This window comes from Phalangium opilio, unplaced genomic scaffold (genome assembly GCF_054372755.1).
Source record: "Phalangium opilio isolate 3A_F unplaced genomic scaffold, DU_Popi_V2 ptg000013l_1, whole genome shotgun sequence".
In the NCBI taxonomy this organism is placed as follows: Eukaryota; Metazoa; Arthropoda; class Arachnida; order Opiliones; family Phalangiidae; genus Phalangium; species Phalangium opilio.
In genome coordinates, this window is record NW_028324148.1 from 14,359,977 (window position 1) to 14,381,501 (window position 21,525).

Consider the following 21,525-nt stretch of genomic DNA (forward strand, 5'->3'; position numbering starts at 1 on the left):
GGAAAAGGAAGACTATATCTCTCCGGAGAATCATGAGTGGTGTGTTTGAAATTTCGCCCATGCGCAGAGAGCTAAAAATACGAATTTTTCTCTTACTCACAAGTTTTTGCGTGTGTATGTTACGAGGTGAGTTGTAAGACAACTTTTTCTCTGCTAACTGGCGCCTCAGCGAAGTGACTTATGGAATGTAAGAGATGGCTATCCATAATACCTTAGTATTTATATATATATCCATGGTTGTCGCATGATACAATTGGACAGCATTTCTTCACAAACAAAATTAGGTAGCTAACTCTCTACTTTCTGTATTTCTTTATGCACTCTCGAATGCGCAAATGAAAGTTAAAAGAACAATACATCGATTGACATAAAAGGCCTTAATTATACGTCAAAACAATGTAATTTCCTTCGAATGTATATTGACATTGTGTTCCGAAAATGTAGGTTTACTGTAAAATGTGTGTTTTGTGAAAGTTGGGCGTTACTTCAAGTGAGAGTGAAACCCGTTTTAAAAATGCAAAGGTGTAATCGATAAATAATCAAGTTAAAATGGAGTTGTAACACCTTTCTATGTCAGGGCTTTTCTTGGGATACTTTTACTGACGTGTTCGTATGTGGGCGTACAGAGAAAGAAAAATCAAAAACAAAATCAATATCAATATAATCGAAGAGTTAAAAACGCAAACTAAAGTTTTTAAATCAGACTTAATGGAAGGGAAGAAGCAAACACACGATAAGAAAGCAAATGAAACGCCTAAAGTACAGTGTGGAAAGGTTATTTTGAAAACAATGTCGCAGAACTACTCGTGAAATCAGACACGTTATTCTTATTTCTCTCTTTAAACGCAATGACTTCATAGGTCTGACATTTATCATATTAACAGCAAAGGAACCTGGTATTGTCCGTCATGACATTTTGGTTTGTATTTTGCCACCATTTTAAAAGATGGCATATTTTAAGTTGAGCCCCAAAGTCCATAAAACTCTTCTATGAGTAATTGATATCAACCAGTAACCTAAATTTTAGCGAAATCGGTTGATGTTATTGCGTAATGTCGTTTTTACATTCCTAGCCACCATTTTTCAAGATGGCGGCGGATTGATAAAAGCTTTATAATAAATACATAAGAGTAACGTGCCAGCAAAATTTCAGCCTTCTGAGTAAAGCATTTTGTGCTGGGTGTTGATCATCAGGCAATCATTCAGAACTTTTACTTATATACTGCACTGTAGATAATAGATAATTTAACACAAAATTAGAGTGTGATCTCGTCTATTGCACGCTGTAGTATTTTAAATATCATGATATTTTCAAGCATTCATCGGACTTGCTACTAAAGTTGGCAATAATGTTTTATGAAAGTGTGTGACGGTTTCACTTTAAAACGAAGAAATAATGATAGAGCACTATAGAGAAGAAAAATTGAAGTTGCTTTTCCATTAATATACAAAAATAAGTATATTTTGGTCACGTTATTTTCGCTACACATAACTACTGTTTATTTATGTTCCTTATAACATATTTTCTCTCTGCCATATAAAGGTAAAAACTGAGCTCGTGTGTTGTCCTTTCGATAACACTATTCTTACTCAGTCCTGGTAGAAAACACCAGTACATTTTCTCCAATCAATGTATAGCAAATTTCGTATTACTCTTCGGAGTATCGACTTACCAACATCGTGTTGTTATCGGGAAATTCCATAAATAAACGTCAAGTCCAGACACGTTTTTTCACGGTTTTTGTGTTCCTTTTTATAGTTTAAATTATTAATTATGATTAATCATCAAAGAGTTAAAACTAGCTGGTACTAGTTTACGTATATCATTTGTGTGTTGTTTTAATTTCACGAGAAATTTTGCAACGGATTCGACTGAAATTTTGCGTACCTGTTTTTAAATTTTATAGCGGAGCTGCATGGATTTTGGTTTAAATCGGTAGCCATTTTTGAATGAAATTTTGCATACTAGTTCGTAATACACTTTAAAAGAGCTGAAAATAATTGTGTTTAAATCGGTTTCCATCTTGAAAAATGTCACCCACAAATGCCATGTGAAATATTCGTGTTTTTGTAATATGTTAGGTAGCAAGTAGGAAAATGTGCGATAACAAGACTCTAACAGTAGCCGCCATAGAGGTAAGTAATGTTTATGTATTTGTTATTGAAAATCCTTTAAAGCTCTACTAATCCGTGAATTATGTAGCACATTGCCTTGAGATTTCCAAAACAAAATGGACATGCAGAATATGAAGGAAGAGACTTCAAAATATTGCAAGTCCTTTCTAAACGTCTATGTTTCAAGTATGTATCTTATCATAAGTTTATGAGATATGTTCCATAAGTTTGTCACTGGTTACTGAGAGCTTGTCATGAAGTGACGTAGGCCCAGGATTCTCGTAAAGTGACTCCTGGTGAGGCGCTGTCAAAGGCTTAGTTCAAACTAAACAGGAAGATGGACTACAAAACCGAGTGTAGTCAATTCTTGTATGTCGTTCTCGAACTGGCTCGAGCTGTAAGTCTCTAGCATTACGAAGTGTAGGTAGTGTCATACTTATGGAACATATACTATAAACTTATGATTCAACACAAAAATGTTTGTAAGTTTTGAGCATTACTGAACTACAATACATTCCTAAGTTTTGAAATTATAACTCCACCAAAACTCACATGGGGAGTTTGTGACATCAAGGCCAATCATTGCACCGGACTCATAGGCGAGGTTGCTCAAAAGGTATAATGTCATGATTGATTCATTAAGGCTAGATTTATCAGTACCTTTGTTCACTTAGAAAGCGGATATGGGTATTTCGACGATAACTCATACGCTGAAACGCGCGGCGTTCGTAGATTTCTCGTATCCTTATTTCCAGGATGAAGTGACGTTCGTTACCAGAGCTCCCAGTGATTTCCAATCGCGTCATAACATGTTTCTAACAGAACCATTGCAAATACACGTAAGTTGAAATGGTATTCGGTACTACTGGAATTCTGTTTACAGTGGTAGATTTTCCTCGTGTTCTTAATATACCAGAAACAAGTTGGTGAAACCAAAATATAACCTCTCCGAGTCGAACGGAATTATTTTTCTTATTTACTCGAATGTCCAACTATTGCTATTTATTGATAAGCAACTGCAGGTGTTAGAATTAAATATTGAATTATTCAAGGGTTATAGAAAGTTTCAGTAAACATTTTGACAGACACACACACATAGAGACGTCCACTGTAATATCTCTCCATGACATACGTTACTCGGAGAGACAAAATTACAGATCCCCACCCCCATTTCGCGCCTAACTTCGAACAGTAGTGTGAAACTTAGAAGGACCTTGATATACTAGAATCCCAATCTTAATTTATTTGCTCATGCATACTTTTTCGTGCAGTTCACCCAGTTATAATCCCCTACTATGTTGTTAGTGCGTTGTCACAGCAGTAATGCAGTTGCAATAAAACCAAAGATTTAACAATTTCAACTGATTCCTTTTCTTTCTTTTTTTACAGGCCTGGGTATTTATTTTATTTATCTTTGTAACAATTATATTAATTGTTAAATTTCTTAATCGAAAATTAAATGAAAATATTCGTTTGTGGAATATTGTGGAACTCACCTTTCGACAAGGTTGGAACAGTTTCTATTACTAGAACTCAAAAAATTATAACTTTCTTTTTAAAAAATTTATTGTAGGTATTACAAATGAAAACAAAACTCAAAGGACAAATACAATTAGTATGGTCGTTCTTGCCACCGCGATTCTGCTTATTGGAACTGTGGAAACATTTTACGGGTGTTATTTGACTTCGGCTACGAGCTTAGCACCCGTCACTTTACCAATTGACACCTTCGAACAAATGGCGCGGTTAGTTCAAACGGAAGGTTACGTCATCAGTTCCAATGACGAAAGCGCTTCGCAACAAGCCCTTACGGTACTGAACTGTTTGACAAATGTCGGATTGGAAGCCATAAGTGCAAGCATGGATATGTATAAACACCAACACATCCCATCTGTTACGTTCCATAAATCATTTCGCTTAGGTGCCCCGTTCAACAGAGAAAAAATTTGACCAGCTTTTAGGCCTAGTTGGGAATCCATAATATATATCCATGGTGCAAGTTATACTTTCTTTTATTTCCGTATGCTTTTACAACGCTGTTTGTGCATGGTCATTTTCCACGATTCGTATTTGCAGAGTTCGGACATTGATTATATGAAATTATTTGCAAACTCTTCGGATAAACCTAGTTTCAAATTTCCAACTTCGGCAAAAGAAGGCTTGCAACGAGTGCTACAAGAAAATTACGCTTACATTCAACCTAAAACGGAATTGGACATTGGCATCTTGGAGATGAACGAATCAAGTAACAGGTTTCACATCGCCAAAGAGAATTTTTATTTCGAATACAATTCAATCGCCTTTCATAAATCGTTTCCTTGCAAAGATGAAATCAGTAAATTGTACGACACCATTGATGTTAAGCCACTTAACTACATGATATAACTAGTTAATTTAAACTTGAAACTTGTTTTCAGGTTGAATATCTTAACATGTTCCGGATTAATTCAGAAATGGGAATCCGATGATATAAAAACGTTTAAGAAAAATTTCAATAATTCCGCAATTGCCGAAATCAATTACATCAAAATGGAGGATCTACAATTCTTATTTTTCTTATTGGCCACAGCGGGATGGGGCTGCGCCTGCGCAATAATTATCATACAGATTGTGAAGATGAGAGTCAGCGCCATCTATCCAATCAAAAGAAAAATATACATTGATCAGGAAAATCTCTCGGATGTAGCAGAGACGAACAATGAACACGTTGTCAGTTGGCCTTCTTAGCGGATGGAATCTCCAAAAAAGTGAATTAGTAGTAGTAACAAAAGTGGATGAGAGGAAAAGTATGAAAATGGCCAAAAGTCGCGAGTCATCAGAGTTTCGTCGTAGTTGACCGTTTTATTGGCGTAGCTATACTCACTCCCATAAAGTAGGTCTTGTGTTAATTCGCGGTTGCGCGGTTACCGTCGTCTGCTATTGTGTATGCTAGAACTTCCTCGATTTGTGTTTGTAGTCAGGACATAGTAGCTGGTAATGTTTTAAAAGGTATTTGAAGGTATAATATGGAAGTAAGGTTATCGAAGCAATAGAAGAGCACATAAAACTAGGTACGTTTAAAACAAATCTCGGTAATTTAGCTATAGCGCGAGCAGCTTGCGTCGTGATGCGCGTGATCGAGTGGGACATGGTTAAACCAAGGAGCATAAATGTCTAAACTACTTTCAATCGCGAGTTTGCAAGTCCATCAGTCACTAGTAAACTAAATAGTTATTGGCGAAACTTTGATGTCCGCGTTTTTTAACACAGGCGCCGCTCTATGGTCATTGTCATACTTTCCCTCTCATCCACATTTTTTAGTAGTAATGCGGACTGTCGTTTGCTCATTGGTCATTCACCAAGTCTTATATAAGTCTTAATGGGAGAATGAAATGGGAAAATTCTAATGTAGAATACTGTTAACATCTTAATTAAATGAAACAATTAACTCTATTTAGTTCTGAAACTGTTTAAGCCTACCATCGACATTCAAAATGTACTCATCAACATCATAATGAACCGCGAGGTTCTAACTGATTAGTTTTTCAAATAATTATGGTTTAATTTATGGTTCACGATGTCCAATTTTGCCGCCACTTTTACAATGGCTGCCCGAAAACAAATGAAGAAATGTCGACGGATTGACGGCCCGGATAAACCTTTGCTACAAGTCAATGCGTATTGATTGAATGTGTTTCTAGTTCTCGTGTTTGAATATGTGCCAACCAATTATTTCAGTCACGGAAAGGCGTGTTTTTCTCCACTACGGTTTCAAGTTTACCAACTTAATTAGCTTTTTACTTTGTACGTTTTCTGCTAATGGAAAATTTATCTTATTTTCGAGGAGGTCGCTATTGAAGTGTTTACCCTAATTTCGAGTAGGCTAGTTTGTGGTGTTGCTGTGTCATTTCATCGAGGTACTATTCCCTCGTGTCCCACTTTTCAAAGGATATTCATATTGATTCAGTTGACACACCGAAGACTTAAGTCAACTAGAACCACTTGCACTGTTACCAGCAGTTCTTGTCCTCGTTTATATAATTCGGTTTCAAAAACAGGCGTTGATAATGTGTGAAAATCAGACTCTAACTGTGCTAACTCGTAATGTAAGTGATTGATTATTGTTGCTAGAAATATTTTTACAAATCAGTTATAAAGTAATGTCAATGTATCATAAGCTTATTAGGTACGTTCCATAAGTTTGACACTATCTATACAAGTTCGTATGGTAGAGACTTACATCTCGAGCTAGTACGAGAACGAACGAAGTGAGAATTGACTACACTAGGTTTTGCAGTTAATCTTCATATTTAGTCAGCATTACTAAGCCTTTGAAAACGTCTCACCAGACGTTGCTTTACGAGAATCTATGAAGTTTGACCTACGTCACAGGCTCTCACTAAGCAGTGACAAACTTATGGAACACATGACATATGCTAATTCTAACTCGTCTTTATGCTAAAGTGCCTCTCATTCATATTTCCGTCGGCAACTGGAAAATCTGTATTTAGGGGAGAGGAGTTCAACATTTTGCAAATACTCTCGCAACTACTATCTTTTAAGTAAGATTTTTCAACTTATTGTTCCCACGGTGTTTGTCATGGTATTTCGCGTTTGACACCGGCTTTAACCTAAACTTTGTTTCACCCAATGGCTATCTCGAAATGGGAAATAATTTCATAATCAGATTCAATTTCTAGTTTTAACATGGTAACTACACCTGATAGCCAATTAGGAGTGTGTGACCTCAAGAGCAACAATTGCACAGGATTTTTTGGAATGCTAGCTCGACAAGTGAGTGTCCAATACTGTAAGAATCTGTCGCGACGGTTTACATAAACTGTCTTAAAATCATAGGAAGCTGATATGGCTTTTGGTGCGATATCTCCAACGGCGGAGCGATTGAAATTCGTCGATTTTTCCTTTACATATTTTCAGAGTGGTAACTGTTTAATTACCAGAACACCCAATGTTTCCATAGTAAACAATGACTCGTTTCTAACGGAGCCACTGCAAATTCAAGTATTTTATCACTAGCGTTCATCAGAAGTTTTTTGCTATTGCTTATTGGGTCGATTTAATATCAAATATCGTTGGACTTCATGCTTCTTGGAGATTGTTATCCTAGATTTCGTAGAGCAAATCTGGTTGGCAAATTCTATTCCAGTTTGCACCATGTCCATATGCCAGTCATCGGGGACAATTCTCTTACTTTACTGGACATCCCACTTTCCATTATACTTCAATTATAAATTGTCTAACTACAATTTTTATTAACAGGCCTGGTTATTAAACGCTTGTATATTAGCTGCAGTAATTGCAATCGTGAAACTTGTAACTTTGTCACGGAATGGTTTATGGAACATAATGGAAATAATATTGCGTCAAGGTGACAAGGCCTTTAATGGCAAGGCTGTCTGTAATAATGACACGTCATACATTCTGTCCTCTTTTGAAAAAGGTTTTACTTCAAACAACAATCCATCGACGATGTACATGATCATTGCAACTACCATTTTGCTTTTCGGAACGATGCAAACGCTTTATTCTTGTTATTTGACTTCGGTTGCCACTTTGGCTCCCGTCTCTTTACCAATTGACACCTTCGAACAAATGGCCCGGTTAATCAAATCACAAGGTTATGTTGTTAGTTCATCGGAAGGAAACTCAATACAGCGCAGTATAATGGTACGGGAAGCCCTGAATAAGCAGTTCCCGTATGAGCTAATCCCTTAATAGCGGTCCTCATAACCGCGGTTCCTCAAATAGCGGTTTCCTGAAACCGCAGTTTACCCCAAAAGAGCAGTACAACCGAGAAGTGAAAAACGATTGTCGATTATGAAGGTGTAGCTTTGGTTAGTATAGGTTGGGATTTTTTAGGTGTGGTTATTTGAACCCCTGTAGTATTAGGGTCAGTTTAGGTATTATTATTCCAACCGGAATAGTATTAGGCAAAGTAAGGTAAGGTTAGGTTAGGTTAGCGTATGATGATTTTGCTGTATTTAATAGGTAAGGTAAACTGTAGGCTTAAGAATTGTTCAAAACTCGAGCTAAAACAAGCTATTTCCCAAAACAGCAGCCGCTATTTCAAAAAAAGCAGTTTTGAACAACGCCGTATTTTTTATGAAATCGCAGTTGCTATTTCGGGAACTGCTCTTTCGAGAACTGCTCATCCAATGTACACCTAATGGTACAGACCGACATGACATATTCCTCATAAAATTGTTTTATTTTAATATAAAATTTATTTTAATTTAGACTTCTGACAACGAGAATTTGAAAATATTTGCGAATTCAATTAAGAAACCCGGTTTCCAGTTACCGACATGGATATATCCAGGCTTAAATCGAGTTACGACTGATAGTTACGCTTTTTTGGGAAATCAAAAAATGATCAGCATTTTCCTTGCGCTCTGTAGGCCTAAATTATTTCCACTCAACACGTTTCACTTCTCCGAAGAAACTTTGTACCTCGAACTAAGAGCCATTGCGTTACGCAAATCACTTCCTTGCAAGGAAGACATCAATATATGGTACAACCTTCAGAAGGCGATAATAGAAGAAGGATGACACTCTTAATACTTTAGTTATGTAACATGATTCTTCCCAGGCTGGGCCTAATTTTTTACTCTCCCGCTCATCAAACTTCACATGGGCATCGCACCGTTTAGGGTGAATTCTATAACTGCGTGTTTGATAGTACTAAATCCTCAGCAATCAACCCACAAACGTTCACTGTCTTGACGTGGGACAAAAATTAATCCACAAGGGCATGCGCCTTGGCAAATAGTTAAGCCTTCGCTAATAGAATAATGATGAGAGAACTATTTATCGCGTACGTGATTCGGATTAGTAACCTTGATCCAAATGTTCCAGCTGCTGTTGGGAAGAATCATGTTACAATTACCCCTCCCACTTCGTGGTGATACACTTCTCTCGAAGAGAAGTGCTATGTACATCTGCTTAAACTAAGAATGAAGTCGAAAATCAAGGTTATCGGTCCAAGCAAACACTGAATCTATTGCCCGTTGGACCATTACCGTTACAGGTTGCATGTATTAATGAGTTCTGGGATACTTCACAAATGGGAGTCGGAACTGACAGGTGATTGGATGACAGAATATAAAGCAACAGAAACCGACAGAATCAATTATATCAAACTGGACGATCTCCGATTAATATTTTACTTCTTGGTGTCGGGATGGATCTGCTCTTGCTTCTTTCTTGCCATGGAAATTGTAAAACATCGACTAAAATGATCAACAGAATGACGTACAATATCCGCTTTAAACTTTAAAACAACACGCATCGATCATCCCAAAAGAAATACATCTAAGTCTACCATAAATTAAAGGCTCAGACTAAATGAAAAGTGTCAAAGAACACTCCCCTTAATTTATGGCAGACGTATCAGAAACACCCTGTATAACAATAATAAGTAAATAATCTTAACAAAGTTCTTAATGACTTACTGACATTCAAGACTTTCAAGACCTAGTTCAAACCAGCTTACTTAAGAAGCCGACGTAGCAAATAGATTACCCTTATGGATTTTTTTGCGTTTAAATACGCCGCCATCTTTTAAAATGGCGCCCAGTTAAATGTCTAAAGCTTCAAGACCTAACCACTTTGCTACGGGACATGAAGTACTAAAATATTCGTTAATGCACAATCGATAAATGTGCAAAACAAACGAATGATTTAAATCTGTAATGCACACAACTAATTGGAATCATTACATTTTCACTGACGTCTGTAAGCGGATTTTATAGGAAGAGCTAGACTAATCATTATATATGACAAATTGTACCTCGCGATTAATCTATCTCGTTGGATATGCACCTTTTGCGTCTGATGGGACGCTAGAAAATCGTTGAGGAATACACAGAAAAATGGCGGGAGGTTTTCCTGATTCGTCTGACGTAGACCGCCCGCCATTTTTCCGAGTATTCTTCCCCCCATTTCTAGCGTCACACCGGACGTGAGTCGTTCCGCAGTTAGCGTTCCAATTTCCCCTAGATTAAGCATGCTCTCCATCGTCCTTGGCGTTGCTTCCAACCAACGAAATCGCAGTTACAAAAACCTCAGAATTATAAGTTCACAAGCCCGGCCTACAAAACCCGCGTAGAAATTAACATGAAAGATAAGGGGACACAAAGATTCCTGTTTGCTGTATGGATTCCTGTTTAAATTGATATTGCGCTATGATATTTTCTGAAAACGAGCGTATAAATATATTATTATGTTTGGTCCCGCGAGTGCGTTGCTTTTCGAACTAACCAGTAAATGGTGTTTTCGCCAATATACTTTGGAGTTGGAAAGATAATTGCGGGAACACCTGTGGAATAACACTATTTTATTGTTCGAACTTGGTAATTTTATGGAAGTCTAAACTGAAGCGTTTGGTTTAATTTTAAAATGACGTGCGGAAGTTTCATCAAGGTGTTAGTCCCTCGTTGACAGACACATTGATATTGACCGAGACAAGACGCCAAACTGAACGTTTAAATGAACTAGAACAGCTTGCACTGTAACTCGATCAGACCAGTTCTATGTTTTGAGTTTGTCAAAATTTTCGGTGCAGTTTTTTTTTTAAATAACCGGTATTAATCCATAGATTAACAATGTGTGAGAATCAGACTCTAACTGTGGCCGCTATGGACGTAAGAAATTAATTTTTATCATTAAGTTTTATATTTTGTTATTAAAGACACTTCAAGTGACTAAAGCAAATTTGGCTGTGGTTTAGTTTAAACAAATGTCACTAGATGCTCCCATAATCTAGGGTGCAGTAAATGCAGTTGACTGGCCCGCTAAGCTTAGCAAAGGCTAGTTTCAGCTGCACCCCTCGACGTTAACGAGTTTTGATTTGCTCCTGCCTTTGGTAAGGTAAAATTTGTGTGTAGAAGATCAGCCAAAATGTTAGGGGTGCCACAGGAGCCGCCATTTGCTTTAAAGTTGATATGTTTCTAACAAAAATATTTTAAAAACTTAATACTTAAGATTCCCTCATTCGTATTTCCGACTGGAAATAATTCTGAGTATTATGGAAGGGATTTCAATATTTTGAAATTTCTCTCGACGGTACTGTCTTTTACGTAAGATTTTCGACTTCTAACTTCAAACTTGAAACATCACAAGCAAGTTGAAGCAACTCAGTGATTGGTTTTCTTTATGATTCTAACTATAGATTTAAGATTGTAACTCCGTCTGATGGTCAATGGGGAGACTGTGACCAGAAGAGCAATAATTGCAGTGGAATGGTGGGAATGGTAGTTAAACAAGTAAGTATTAAATACTGTAAGATTCAAGTACTTCAGTGACTTACTCGGATTAAATGTGTAGGAAGCGGATATGGCTATTTCGGTACTAACACCAACAGTCAATCGAGCAAAGTACGTCGATTTTTCGAATCCGTACCTTCAAGGTGGTATCACTTTAGTTACAAAAGCACCAAGTGTTTTCAGAGTCAACAATGAATTGTTTCTAACTGAACCTCTCCAAAATCAAGTATTTGCTTTATCTAACCTCACTCTAAACGCATTAAAAATGCTTTTGCCTTCAGGTCTGGACATTGAACGCGTGTTTATTGGTTGCGATAATTTTTATCGTCAAATTTGTAACTTGGTTTTGGAAGACGAAAAATCATTTATGGAACATAGTGAGCATCATTTTAGGAGAAGGTGAGAAGCCCTTTAAAGGGAAGCTAAAATCAAGTCTCGGCCGTGGTTTAGTTTAAACCAATATCACTAGATGCCACCATAGTAGAGGGGTGGAGTTGACTAGCCCGCCAAGCTTAGTAAGGCTAGTTTTAGCTCCGCCCTTCTGGACTAGTTTTGATTGGTTCCTGCCTTTGACAACGGTGAAATTGTGTCTAGAAGATTAGCCAGCATGTTAGGGGCGCCACATGAGCCGACATTTCCTTTAAATTATCGTAATGTCTCGTTTTTAAAAGGTACCATATCGAACAACATTCAATCGGCAATATACATGCTCTTTATCGCAACTATTATTTTAATTTTTGGAATGACACGTTCACTTTACTCTGGTTTTTTGACATCGGCTGCTAGTTTGGCTCCAGCCACGTCACCAATTGACACTTTCGAAGAAATGGCCCGGTTAGTCAAAACTAAAGGTTACATTGTCAGCGCCGTGGAAGGAAGTGCGGAATTCATCAATATTATGGTATACTGAACTATTCGTTAATAGACCATTTTCAAAAGAGTGTTGGGCTCTCAGTGTCGTCTGCTTTATACAGGGTTAAATCGAATTATCTGATATGTGTGGGATAGATAGGTCTATGTTCTACGCGGGTTTTGTGGGCCGGGCTTAGAACTCTATCAGTCTGCTGTTATAAGAAAATTAATATTTCATGAATTCTTATTTCTAGAATTCTGATAGCGACTTAATGAAAGTGTTCGCTAATTCAGGGAAAAAACACCGCGGTTTCCGGTTCCCAAAAAACTGGACAGACGGCTATAACCGAGTTTTGAAACAAAAGTTCGCCTTAATTTCGCACAAAAGTGGAGCGATTATGACAATTTTGAGACACAAATGGCGACTCAACGAGTTTCATTTCGCCGAAGAGAATTTCTACATTGATCACAGCGCCATCGCTTTTCGAAAATCATTTCCTTGCAAGGAAGAAATCAATAAATTGTACGTTTTAAAAATCGATAATCTGAAGAACAATTAAGCAATTTGCATTTGATAAATCGAACAAAAAAAGTGTCACCAGTGTCACCAGGGATAGATTACATTTTAGAAGTAGGAATGGAGAACTGTTAGTATTTACTTCAGTCCGACTCGTAGACCACCCAGTATAGAGCCCCTCCCTCCAACACGTAACGAATAGCTTAAATTACCTTATTGGCTCACTTAAACTACGTTTCGATGACGTTGCTGACGACGACGGCGAAAAATACGTAATTCCTTTTTACCTCTGTCGCTATGACCCACCTCTGCTTTCATTCCCCTCCGTCCCGTGGAAGGGGGTCCAGGGCATTGACGCGCGCCCACATTACTCTGTTCTCCATTCCTACTTCTAAAATTAAATCTATCCCTGTACATTGTGTTCCAAGAGGGGAAAGTAATTATAGGAGCGAAGTACAGTGGGATGGTAACAAGTGCAATATGTAAGATAGAGCCTCGGTATTCAATACAATAGTTTCCCCTATTGGTGGATAACTCAATTAACAAGTTGACAATGAATCAAGTATCTAAAATATTAAACCTTAAACCGTTCTCATGCAGGTTGAGTATTCTAATCAGTTTTGGGATAATTCAAAAATGGGAATCGGAGGAAACACAAGATTGGCTGTCGGATTACAACGCAACTGCCATCGAAGGGAACAATTACATCACGTACGACGATCTCGAATTGATTTTTTACGTCTTGGTGTCTGGATGGATCTGCGCATGCTCCGTTCTTGCGTTGCTAATTGTAAAACACAGAGTTCAACCGCGACGTCGTTAAGAAGATCCTCAAAATCATAACAATGCTTTAAAATTAAAAACAAAATGAACCGACATAAGTGGTTATGTCACGCTTTTGTTAAACACACTAAAAAGAAATAATTTAACCAATATATGTAACGTTAAATTCAAAATTCTCTAGCTTTTTAACTTAAAATTAACAGAAAAAGGTATATTTAAAACCAAAGAATATCCGCTGAAACAAGGAGTATCAGATGGAAACTTCAAACAGATGTACAATCCGTTATCAAATAGAGCTCTACTGGGCATGCGTGAATTTCGTACAATTATCAGTGTTGTTGTTGAATCTATCAGCCGATTCATTCCAATCTTACTACAGTTCTTGATACGCCCCTACATAACATTATTGTACATCCTTTCAAAAAGGGGTGTTTTAGTATTGAACCAAAATGTGTTAAGTTCAAACCAAAGTCATCAACGAATTCAAACTTATAATTGTTCAGAATAAAGCTTAGGCACGTTATTATTCTAGTTTTCACTGATGAATTCCCTTTTTGACTGTATTCAAAAGTTCATAGGTAAAACATAAAGTATGCTTCATTGAAGCTGCACGCGCCATGTAATATGAGAAAACCCACTTTTACCTCTCAGAATAGTGTCGACCCCCACTCCTTTGCGTATAGTTATCTTCACGACCGTAGCACAGAAAACATGCGTGAATAGGCTCGTAGCAGCAGTATGTGTTAACGTTAGGATCGCCACCATTGAGTACTATTTTCTATAAACCTTTGACCTCCAAATAGCTCTTCTCTGATTGGTTGGTTCGTGTAGGGGTTGAGAGGAGGGTCGTTTGCTTATCATTTTACATGGCATCTACGAAGTATACTTTATGTTTTTAGCTATGAACTTTGGTGCATTGCAATTTTATTAGCCTTCGTTGCTACTAGACGTATTAATGCATTCATGAAGGCTCAATCGATAAATATGAAAACTAGAGCAATAATATAAATAGGATATTTCAACAGTAGAAGGGAATATCTCATTGTGTTTGATCACGCAAAGACGTTTCTTTTTCGACCACATTTCTGGCGTGGAGAAGTTCTCCGAAAAATTGACTATTGTTAAGTTAGGTAATATAATAAAGTGAATTGACCATTGTTGTTAAGTTTTAAGTTAGGCAATACAATTGAGTGACTGACCATCTGTGTAATGATATATTTTATATAAGCCCTTACTGTCATTTCGAAGAGATACTTTAACTGAAATATTAAAAGCGATGCAGTGTATCAGTGGATTCATATGTTCCATAAGTTTGTCACTGGTAACTTAGAAACTGGAGCTTGTCATGAAGTGAGTGACGTAGGTCATAGATACGAGGTAAAGCGAATAGGCCTGGTGAGGTGCTGTCAATTGGGGCTTAGTAATGCAGACTAAATAGGACCTAGATGGAAGTCCTAGCTGCAAAATTAACCACCGAGTGTAGCACTTCAATTCTGGCTTCCGTCGTTCTCCCTCGAACTAGCTCTCAGTATGTAAGTCTCTACCATTACGAAGGATAGGTGGTGTCATACTTATGGAACATATCAACTTATGGTGGAAAGTAAAGTTTCGTGCGCTACATTAATCGAGATGTTAGTCCCTCGGGCCGAAACATATTGATTCGGAACAGAACTCGCTCTAATAAACGACAATATAGCCTGAACTGGAGTTTCGCCAGTTTTGGTTGAGACAACATCGTCGATGTGTGACAATCAGACTCTAACTGTAGCCGCTTTGGACGTAAGATATAACTTTTTGTCGTTAGATGTATTTTTGCTATAATGCTAAAATGCACAGCGGTCAGTGGAGATGCACATTGATGTTAAACCTTGTAGAGAACATTCTCAATGTTATACTTATAGTAAAATCGGCTTGAAATTGAAACATTTTTAACTAAAATAACGATTTTTAACACGTTATATTGAAGTCGCCCTCGTTCAAGATTTGGACGGAAAATGGAAATTCTGAATTTAGTGGACGGGAGTTTAACATGTTACAAATTCTCTCAGAAATACTGTCTTTCAAGTAAGAGTTTTAAACCAATTTGAACAACACGTGCATGGCCACATATCCGCTATGTTTATTTTGTAAATTTTTTAACTCAACCCACAAATCTTTACTTGCTGAATCCAAAATCAAAAGTACCGCTAAGAATCCTAAAACATTTCATATATCATCTGCTAAAACGTAGCGTGCTCGATAATGCGTCACTAAGGCATGATCGAGTGAGCTATGACTAGTGGATGGCGCTAACGAGGTGGTGCCATCTCGATGCTCTCCGACAAAATTTAAAATTTTCAAACCTGAATGCGCCTTAATTCCAACTTTAGTCATCAGACACTTCTGAAATATCTATTTTATTAACGTCTTTAATTCCAACTGCAGTTTTAACATTGTAACTCCATCTGATGGCCAATGGGGAGCGTGTCATCTCAGAAGTAATTATTGTTCTGGAATGATTGGAATGGTATCTCGTCATGTAAATACGCAATTACCTCAAGGTTCAAGATGGCTAAGTTTAATTCAGTTTTGTTAAATACTTAGGAAGCTGATATGGCTATTTCGTCAATTTCTATAACGGTAGATCGAGCGAAATTCGTCGATTTTTCCAATTCTTATTTTCAGAGTAGCGTATCTTTAGTCACCAGAGCGCCCAGTCATTTCCGAGCCAGTGATTTGTACTTTCTAACAGAACCTCTGAAATATCAAGTATTTTACCAGAAACCTTTATCATTAGCAGCTTTTTTAGTTGAGTTAAAGGAAATTCAAATCTAAGCGCATCTAGACTTCCGTATCTCTGCATTTCTGAACTCATAATAAAGTCTAACAATCTGATATTCATCACAGCTCCTCAATGACAAATCAAGCAATTAACTTTAGTTTAAACACGATTAACTCACGAAAGCCCGTGATAGACTTTTTTCAAAAGCGGGTGGGCTTGCTATTGGGTTAAGATATGTGGACAACAAAGACGTTAGACAAGGCTTCAACGTTACCAGTCCACGAAAGTCCCCTTTAGCTTCAAGCCAAATTTAACGTCTTTGGATGATCCAAAAACTGAATGTTTCGTCCTAAGAAAACAAGGTGATCCCCTGGTGGTGTGCCCCGACATTTTAAACCAGAGTCTATTCGGAAATTTCCCAAACTTCTGTATGTTCGATTAATATATTTCACGCGTTCAGGTCTGGATATTAAACGCGTGTTTTTTGGCTGCAATAATTGCAATCATCAAACTTGTAACTTCATCGTGGAATAAAGGAAATCATTTATGGACCGTAGTGGAAATAACATTACGCCAAGGTCAGAATGTCTTGAATGGCAATTAAGTCTGACCCTTTAAATTGTACTTCAATATGTTCTGTTTTTCAAAAGGCGTTATACCAAACAACATCCAGTCGAAGTTGTACATGATCGTTCTCGTAACTACAATTACATTTTTCGGAACGATGCATACGCTTTACGCGGGTTACTTGACGTCAGTGACCAGTTTCGCACACGTCAGTTCACCAATTGACACCTTCGAACAAATGGCCCGGTTAGTCAAATCAGAAGGTTACGTTGTCAGTTCGATGGAAGGAACCTCTAGTCAGGAAAATATAAAGGTATGGTTAACATCAGGAATTTATAAGTTAAAAGAATCATTGCGTATCCATTTTGTCAACGTATCTAGGCGGGCTTTGAGGGAGGAGCTAGACTAATCATTATGTATGATGTATGATACATTTTGCGTCACGAATTATTTATCTCGCTGCATGTTGAACATTGCGAAAGCTTCTGACCTCGCGTTGCTACGTCATATCTAATTTTTTCTCGCGACTTTATTGCTCATGTGCAAGGAATATAAGCAGACAATTGCCAACCAATGAAGTCACAGTTAGAAAGACGTCATAATTATCACGTGTGACGGAGAGCTCTCGAGCTCAGCCCACAAAACCCGCGTAACATAAGTTTATAAGATATGTTCCCTAAGTGCGACACTTTCCATACTTCGTAATGCTACTGAGAGACTTACAGCTCGAGCTATAGTTCGAGGGAGAACGACGGAAGCGAGAATTGCAGACTACACTCGGTGGTTAATTTTGCAGTCCATATTAGTATTTAGTCTGCATTACGAAGCCCAAATTTGACAGCAGCGCCTCACCAGGCGTCGCTTTACGAGAAAATCTATGACCTACTTCAATCACTTCATGACAAGCTCTCAGTATTAACCAGTGACAAACTTATGGAACATTATCTTATGAACTTATGTTTACTTATGGATTCCTGTTACCATAAATTTTAATTGAAAAATTTTAGTATTAAAGTTGTTATTTCTAGACTTCTGACAACGAGTACTTGAAAGTATTCGCTAAGTCGATTGAGAAACGTGGTTTCCAGTTTCCTGTAACGGAAGAAGACGTCTTGAATCGCGTTTTAGAAGAAAATTACGCTAATGTTGGAAACCAAAAGATGTTAATGTTGAATATTTTGGGCTTGAATTATTCACTCAACGCCTTTCATTTCTCCAAAGATAATTTCTACGTCGATCAACACGCCATTGTTTTTCACAAATCGCTTCCTTGCAAAGAACACGTTAATAAATGGTAAGATTGAAGACGAAAAACACGTCACTTCAAATCAAATCAAAGCTAACGCCATTGGCCTATTATGTTTCTCAGGTTGAACATTTTAATGAGTTTTGGACTATTTCGAAAATGGGAGATGGACGAATTCCGTGATTGGATGACGAGTTTCAACGAAAAACCAATTGAAGGGAGCAATTACATCAAACTGGACGATCTCGATTTGATATGTTACGTCTTGATAGCGGCATGGCTCTGCGCATGCTTCCTTCTTGCCTTACTAATTGTAAAACAGCGAATCGTCGTAAAATTAACAAGAGGCACAAAATGTAGGAAGTGTGGCGCTGTGAAGTAAGCAAAAGTGTGACGAAGTCAGGCAGACCCGCCCTATTATAGATGCATTGGTGACTTAACGCTAACAGCCCCATACTGACGTCACAACCCATGTAGAGCTAGCATACTTTAACCCGCTTACCTTGGAGGTACATAGCAGGGCCGGAAATAAGAAAAAATGTTTATAGAGCATGTGCCCAGTGGTACCCCCTTTGACTGGAAACTTTATAGGACATTGTCCCGTGTCCTGTGCTTATTTCCGGCCCTGTCTGATAGCGCTCATACAGGAATATGAGAATATGTATATAGGATACATGGAAAATAATCTCGCTAAATCATAACATTGCTTGAATCATAACGAACATACAACGTATGCATACGTCACACTTTCTGTGTATATTTATTGCAAATAAAGTAACTTAAATTCATATACTTAAGTATTCTAACTTATAATTACTCGAAACAATTTATGATTTCAACCTAAATACTAAATTAATTTAGAAACTAATACCGTTTTTCATTGACTGCAAGCAATCTGCGATCACGGAGCAAAATTAAATTAGACATAGATGCAGTTAATGCATTATTAAAGATATGTTCGTTTTTCAATACAACAAAATTACTCCATGCCAATGGAGAACGTCGTAAGTGTAGTATTTAAATTACAATTGGAGTAATGATGCGGTAGAAAAAATACCGATTTGTGAGTAACGGTACCACACACACTTCCTCTGGTCCAAAAACAAGTTTATTAATTGCAAATCTATAGTAAACCAAAGGTGGGGCCAGTGGGGAGACTAGTTAATTATTTTAGACACTAGGGGGTCACTGGTCTTAAGGACTAGATAGCGTGAGTAGCTTGTACAGGGCCGGAAAATTCTTATAATACAAGCGTCCAGTGACCCCCATGTTTGACTGGAAAATTTATAGGACATTGTGCACTGGAGTGATCCAAAATAGCGACGCATCTCTATAGTCAAACCATCAAAACGACGGAAAATTTATTGGTCAAAATGTCCAGTGACCCCCCTAGATTTTAAAAAAATTATGGGACATTTTAATGTGCTTATTTCCGGTCCCGAGCTTGCGCCGTGATGCGCGTGATCGAGTGGGCTATGGTCTAAAGAGAAGCCCAAGTTCCAAGAAGAAGGAAGCTAGGAAGGTCCGTCCGCATGGCATGATGGCGGTTGTTCGTTCGCGATTTTCTATTTAAAAATTTTAGATAATTAAATAATTTATTTGATTGTACAACTAAGAAATATGGGCGCGTCATGAGGTAAATATTTAGCTTAAATTTTAGAGAAAGGTAGCGGAAAGTTTAGGTTTTAATTTTAGAAAATAATTAGCCAAGGGTTAAGGGGATCGTAAGATTTTCGCCTCAGGATGGAGAGGCCGGGAGAGCATCCATCTTTGCGTCCATCGAGCCAGACCGACGCCTAGAATTTTTGAGGAACGCCGCTCCAAAGGCCCCAACTGCTGCCACGTTTCCCGCGCATAATTAGCGAATGAATTTATTGAAGAAATCCTCTCAAGAAATGGCCGATATTTTTAATAAGGTAAGTTTATTAAGTTTTTCAAGTGCCTATTTTTTTGGGGGGTTCATACTTAATTATGAATCAAGTAAGCCTTGTCTCATCTTCGAATACTGGGCTTCGAAAACAACAAATCGAAGTTGTAGTCTATTGTTTGAATTGAACTTTGAAATTCTAAAGAGGATCTGTTAAAGAGTATTTTGGGATTGTGGCTAGATTTTAGTTTAGCTTAGCAAAGGGAATGCGCCTCAATTTCATTTCAGTGTTAGGAATTTTGAGATACCGCAGTGGTATCTCATCTTTTTTAGATTTCGGGCCGCCATTTTGAAAGATGGCGGCAATCGAACCCCAAAGGTTATAAGGCCCGTCTGTAGGATATAAGTAACCAGTGTACTTAATATTAATGTAATCTGTTGAACTGAACAGACGTTATTCCATAAAAAAGGTGTGGGTTACATTTCTGGCCGCCATTTTAAAAGATGGCGGAAATTCAAGCTCCCAAAAGCAATAACGCGTCTAAAGGGAACAGGGGACCAATATACTAAATATTAGTGAAATCGGTTGAATTGCACGGACGTTATTCCATAAATTAGGCTATTTTACAATTATGGCCGCCATTTTTCAAGATGGCGGCAAATCGAGCCTTAAAGTTACAAACCCCCTCTTTAGGATATAGGGAACCAATGTACTAAATATTAGCGAAATCGGTTGAAATGCACAGACGTTATTCCATAAATTAGGCTATTTTACAATTATGGCCGCCATTTTTCAAGATGGCGGCAAATCGAGCCCTAAAGTTACAAACCCCCTCTTTAGGATATAGGGAACCAATGTACTAAATATTAGCGAAATCGGTTGAAATGCACAGACGTTATTCCATAAATTAGGCTATTTTACAATTATGGCCGCCATTTTTCAAGATGGCGGCAAATCGAGCCCTAAAGTTATAAACCCCATCTTTAGGATATAGGGAACCAATGTACTAAATATTAGCGAAATCGGTTGAAATACACGGACGTTATTCCATAAATTGGGCTATTTTACAATTATGGCCGCCATTTTTCAAGATGGCGACAAATCGAGCCCTAAAGTTATAAACCCCCTCTTTAGGATATATGGAACCAATGTACTAAATATTCGCGAAATCGGTTGAAATGCACAGACGTTATTCCATAAATTAGTCTATTTTACAATTATGGCCGCCATTTTTCAAGATGGCGGCAAACCGAGCCCCAAAAGTTTTAAACCCCCTCTTTAGAATATAGGGAACCAATGTACTAAATATTAGTCAAATCGGTTGAAATGAGCGGACGTTATTCCATAAATTAGGCTATTTTACAATTATGGCCGCCATTTTAAAAGATGGCGGTGGATTTGAAAAATATTTCTTAGAGCGTGCCTACTACTTAAGAGTAACGTACCTGCAAAATTTCAGCCTTCTAGCTAAAGCGGTTTGAGCTGGGCTATTATTTATAATTATCAGTATAATAAATACAGTATAATATCCGACCCCTCGGCAGCCATTTTGT

The 21,525-nt window shown here is 37.7% G+C and overlaps 5 protein-coding genes across 10 annotated transcripts in view; all 5 read left to right on the top strand.

The window, feature by feature from the left end:
- The first annotated feature begins 1,993 nt into the window (after positions 1-1,993).
- Positions 1,994-5,820, top strand: LOC149709413 (glutamate receptor ionotropic, kainate 4-like). 2 transcript variants are annotated; one of them, XM_089864763.1, is made up of 9 exons: positions 1,994-2,136; positions 2,204-2,301; positions 2,638-2,731; positions 2,790-2,954; positions 3,505-3,622; positions 3,689-3,927; positions 4,192-4,457; positions 4,533-4,862; positions 5,723-5,820. In XM_089864763.1, exons 1-8 carry the CDS (start codon positions 2,098-2,100, stop codon positions 4,840-4,842), a joined length of 1,329 nt encoding a protein of 442 aa, XP_089720889.1. In that variant the 5' UTR covers positions 1,994-2,097; the 3' UTR covers positions 4,843-4,862; positions 5,723-5,820. The 2 variants fall into 2 exon arrangements, with proteins under 2 accessions (XP_089720889.1, XP_089720888.1); XM_089864762.1 differs by lacking the exon at positions 5,723-5,820 and having other exon boundaries at positions 4,533-5,710.
- Positions 5,821-6,066: 246 nt separating this feature from the next.
- LOC149709414 (putative glutamate receptor) lies at positions 6,067-10,827 on the top strand. 5 transcript variants are annotated; one of them, XM_089864782.1, is made up of 9 exons: positions 6,067-6,200; positions 6,559-6,656; positions 6,795-6,888; positions 6,952-7,036; positions 7,375-7,483; positions 7,556-7,782; positions 8,353-8,445; positions 8,514-8,627; positions 9,143-9,164. In XM_089864782.1, the coding sequence occupies exons 1-6, from the start codon at positions 6,162-6,164 to the stop codon at positions 7,692-7,694; spliced, it is 564 nt and encodes a 187-aa protein (XP_089720908.1). In that variant the 5' UTR covers positions 6,067-6,161; the 3' UTR covers positions 7,695-7,782; positions 8,353-8,445; positions 8,514-8,627; positions 9,143-9,164. The 5 variants fall into 5 exon arrangements, with proteins under 5 accessions (XP_089720908.1, XP_089720907.1, XP_089720906.1 ...); XM_089864781.1 differs by having other exon boundaries at positions 8,514-9,281; XM_089864780.1 differs by lacking the exons at positions 6,067-6,200; positions 6,559-6,656 and having other exon boundaries at positions 6,853-6,888; positions 7,132-7,782; positions 8,353-8,627; positions 9,143-10,827.
- Positions 10,631-15,813, top strand: LOC149709415 (putative glutamate receptor). Its single transcript, XM_089864771.1, has 8 exons — positions 10,631-10,757; positions 11,098-11,192; positions 11,285-11,378; positions 11,440-11,604; positions 11,660-11,777; positions 12,050-12,279; positions 12,485-12,753; positions 13,348-15,813. Exons 1-8 carry the CDS (start codon positions 10,719-10,721, stop codon positions 13,568-13,570), a joined length of 1,233 nt encoding a protein of 410 aa, XP_089720897.1. The 5' UTR covers positions 10,631-10,718; the 3' UTR covers positions 13,571-15,813.
- Positions 15,271-18,551, top strand: LOC149709416 (putative glutamate receptor). Its single transcript, XM_089864028.1, has 8 exons — positions 15,271-15,309; positions 15,497-15,594; positions 15,955-16,048; positions 16,114-16,278; positions 16,752-16,869; positions 16,942-17,171; positions 17,887-18,152; positions 18,228-18,551. The coding sequence occupies exons 1-8, from the start codon at positions 15,271-15,273 to the stop codon at positions 18,484-18,486; spliced, it is 1,269 nt and encodes a 422-aa protein (XP_089720154.1). The 3' UTR covers positions 18,487-18,551.
- Positions 18,552-19,701: 1,150 nt separating this feature from the next.
- Positions 19,702-21,525, top strand: part of LOC149709417 (protein king tubby 1-like) — a 168,426-nt gene continuing 166,602 nt past the window's right edge. The window contains exon 1 of the mRNA XM_089864759.1: positions 19,702-20,020. The gene's annotated coding sequence lies outside the window, so the exon portion shown is untranslated. The remainder of the gene's footprint in view (positions 20,021-21,525) is intronic.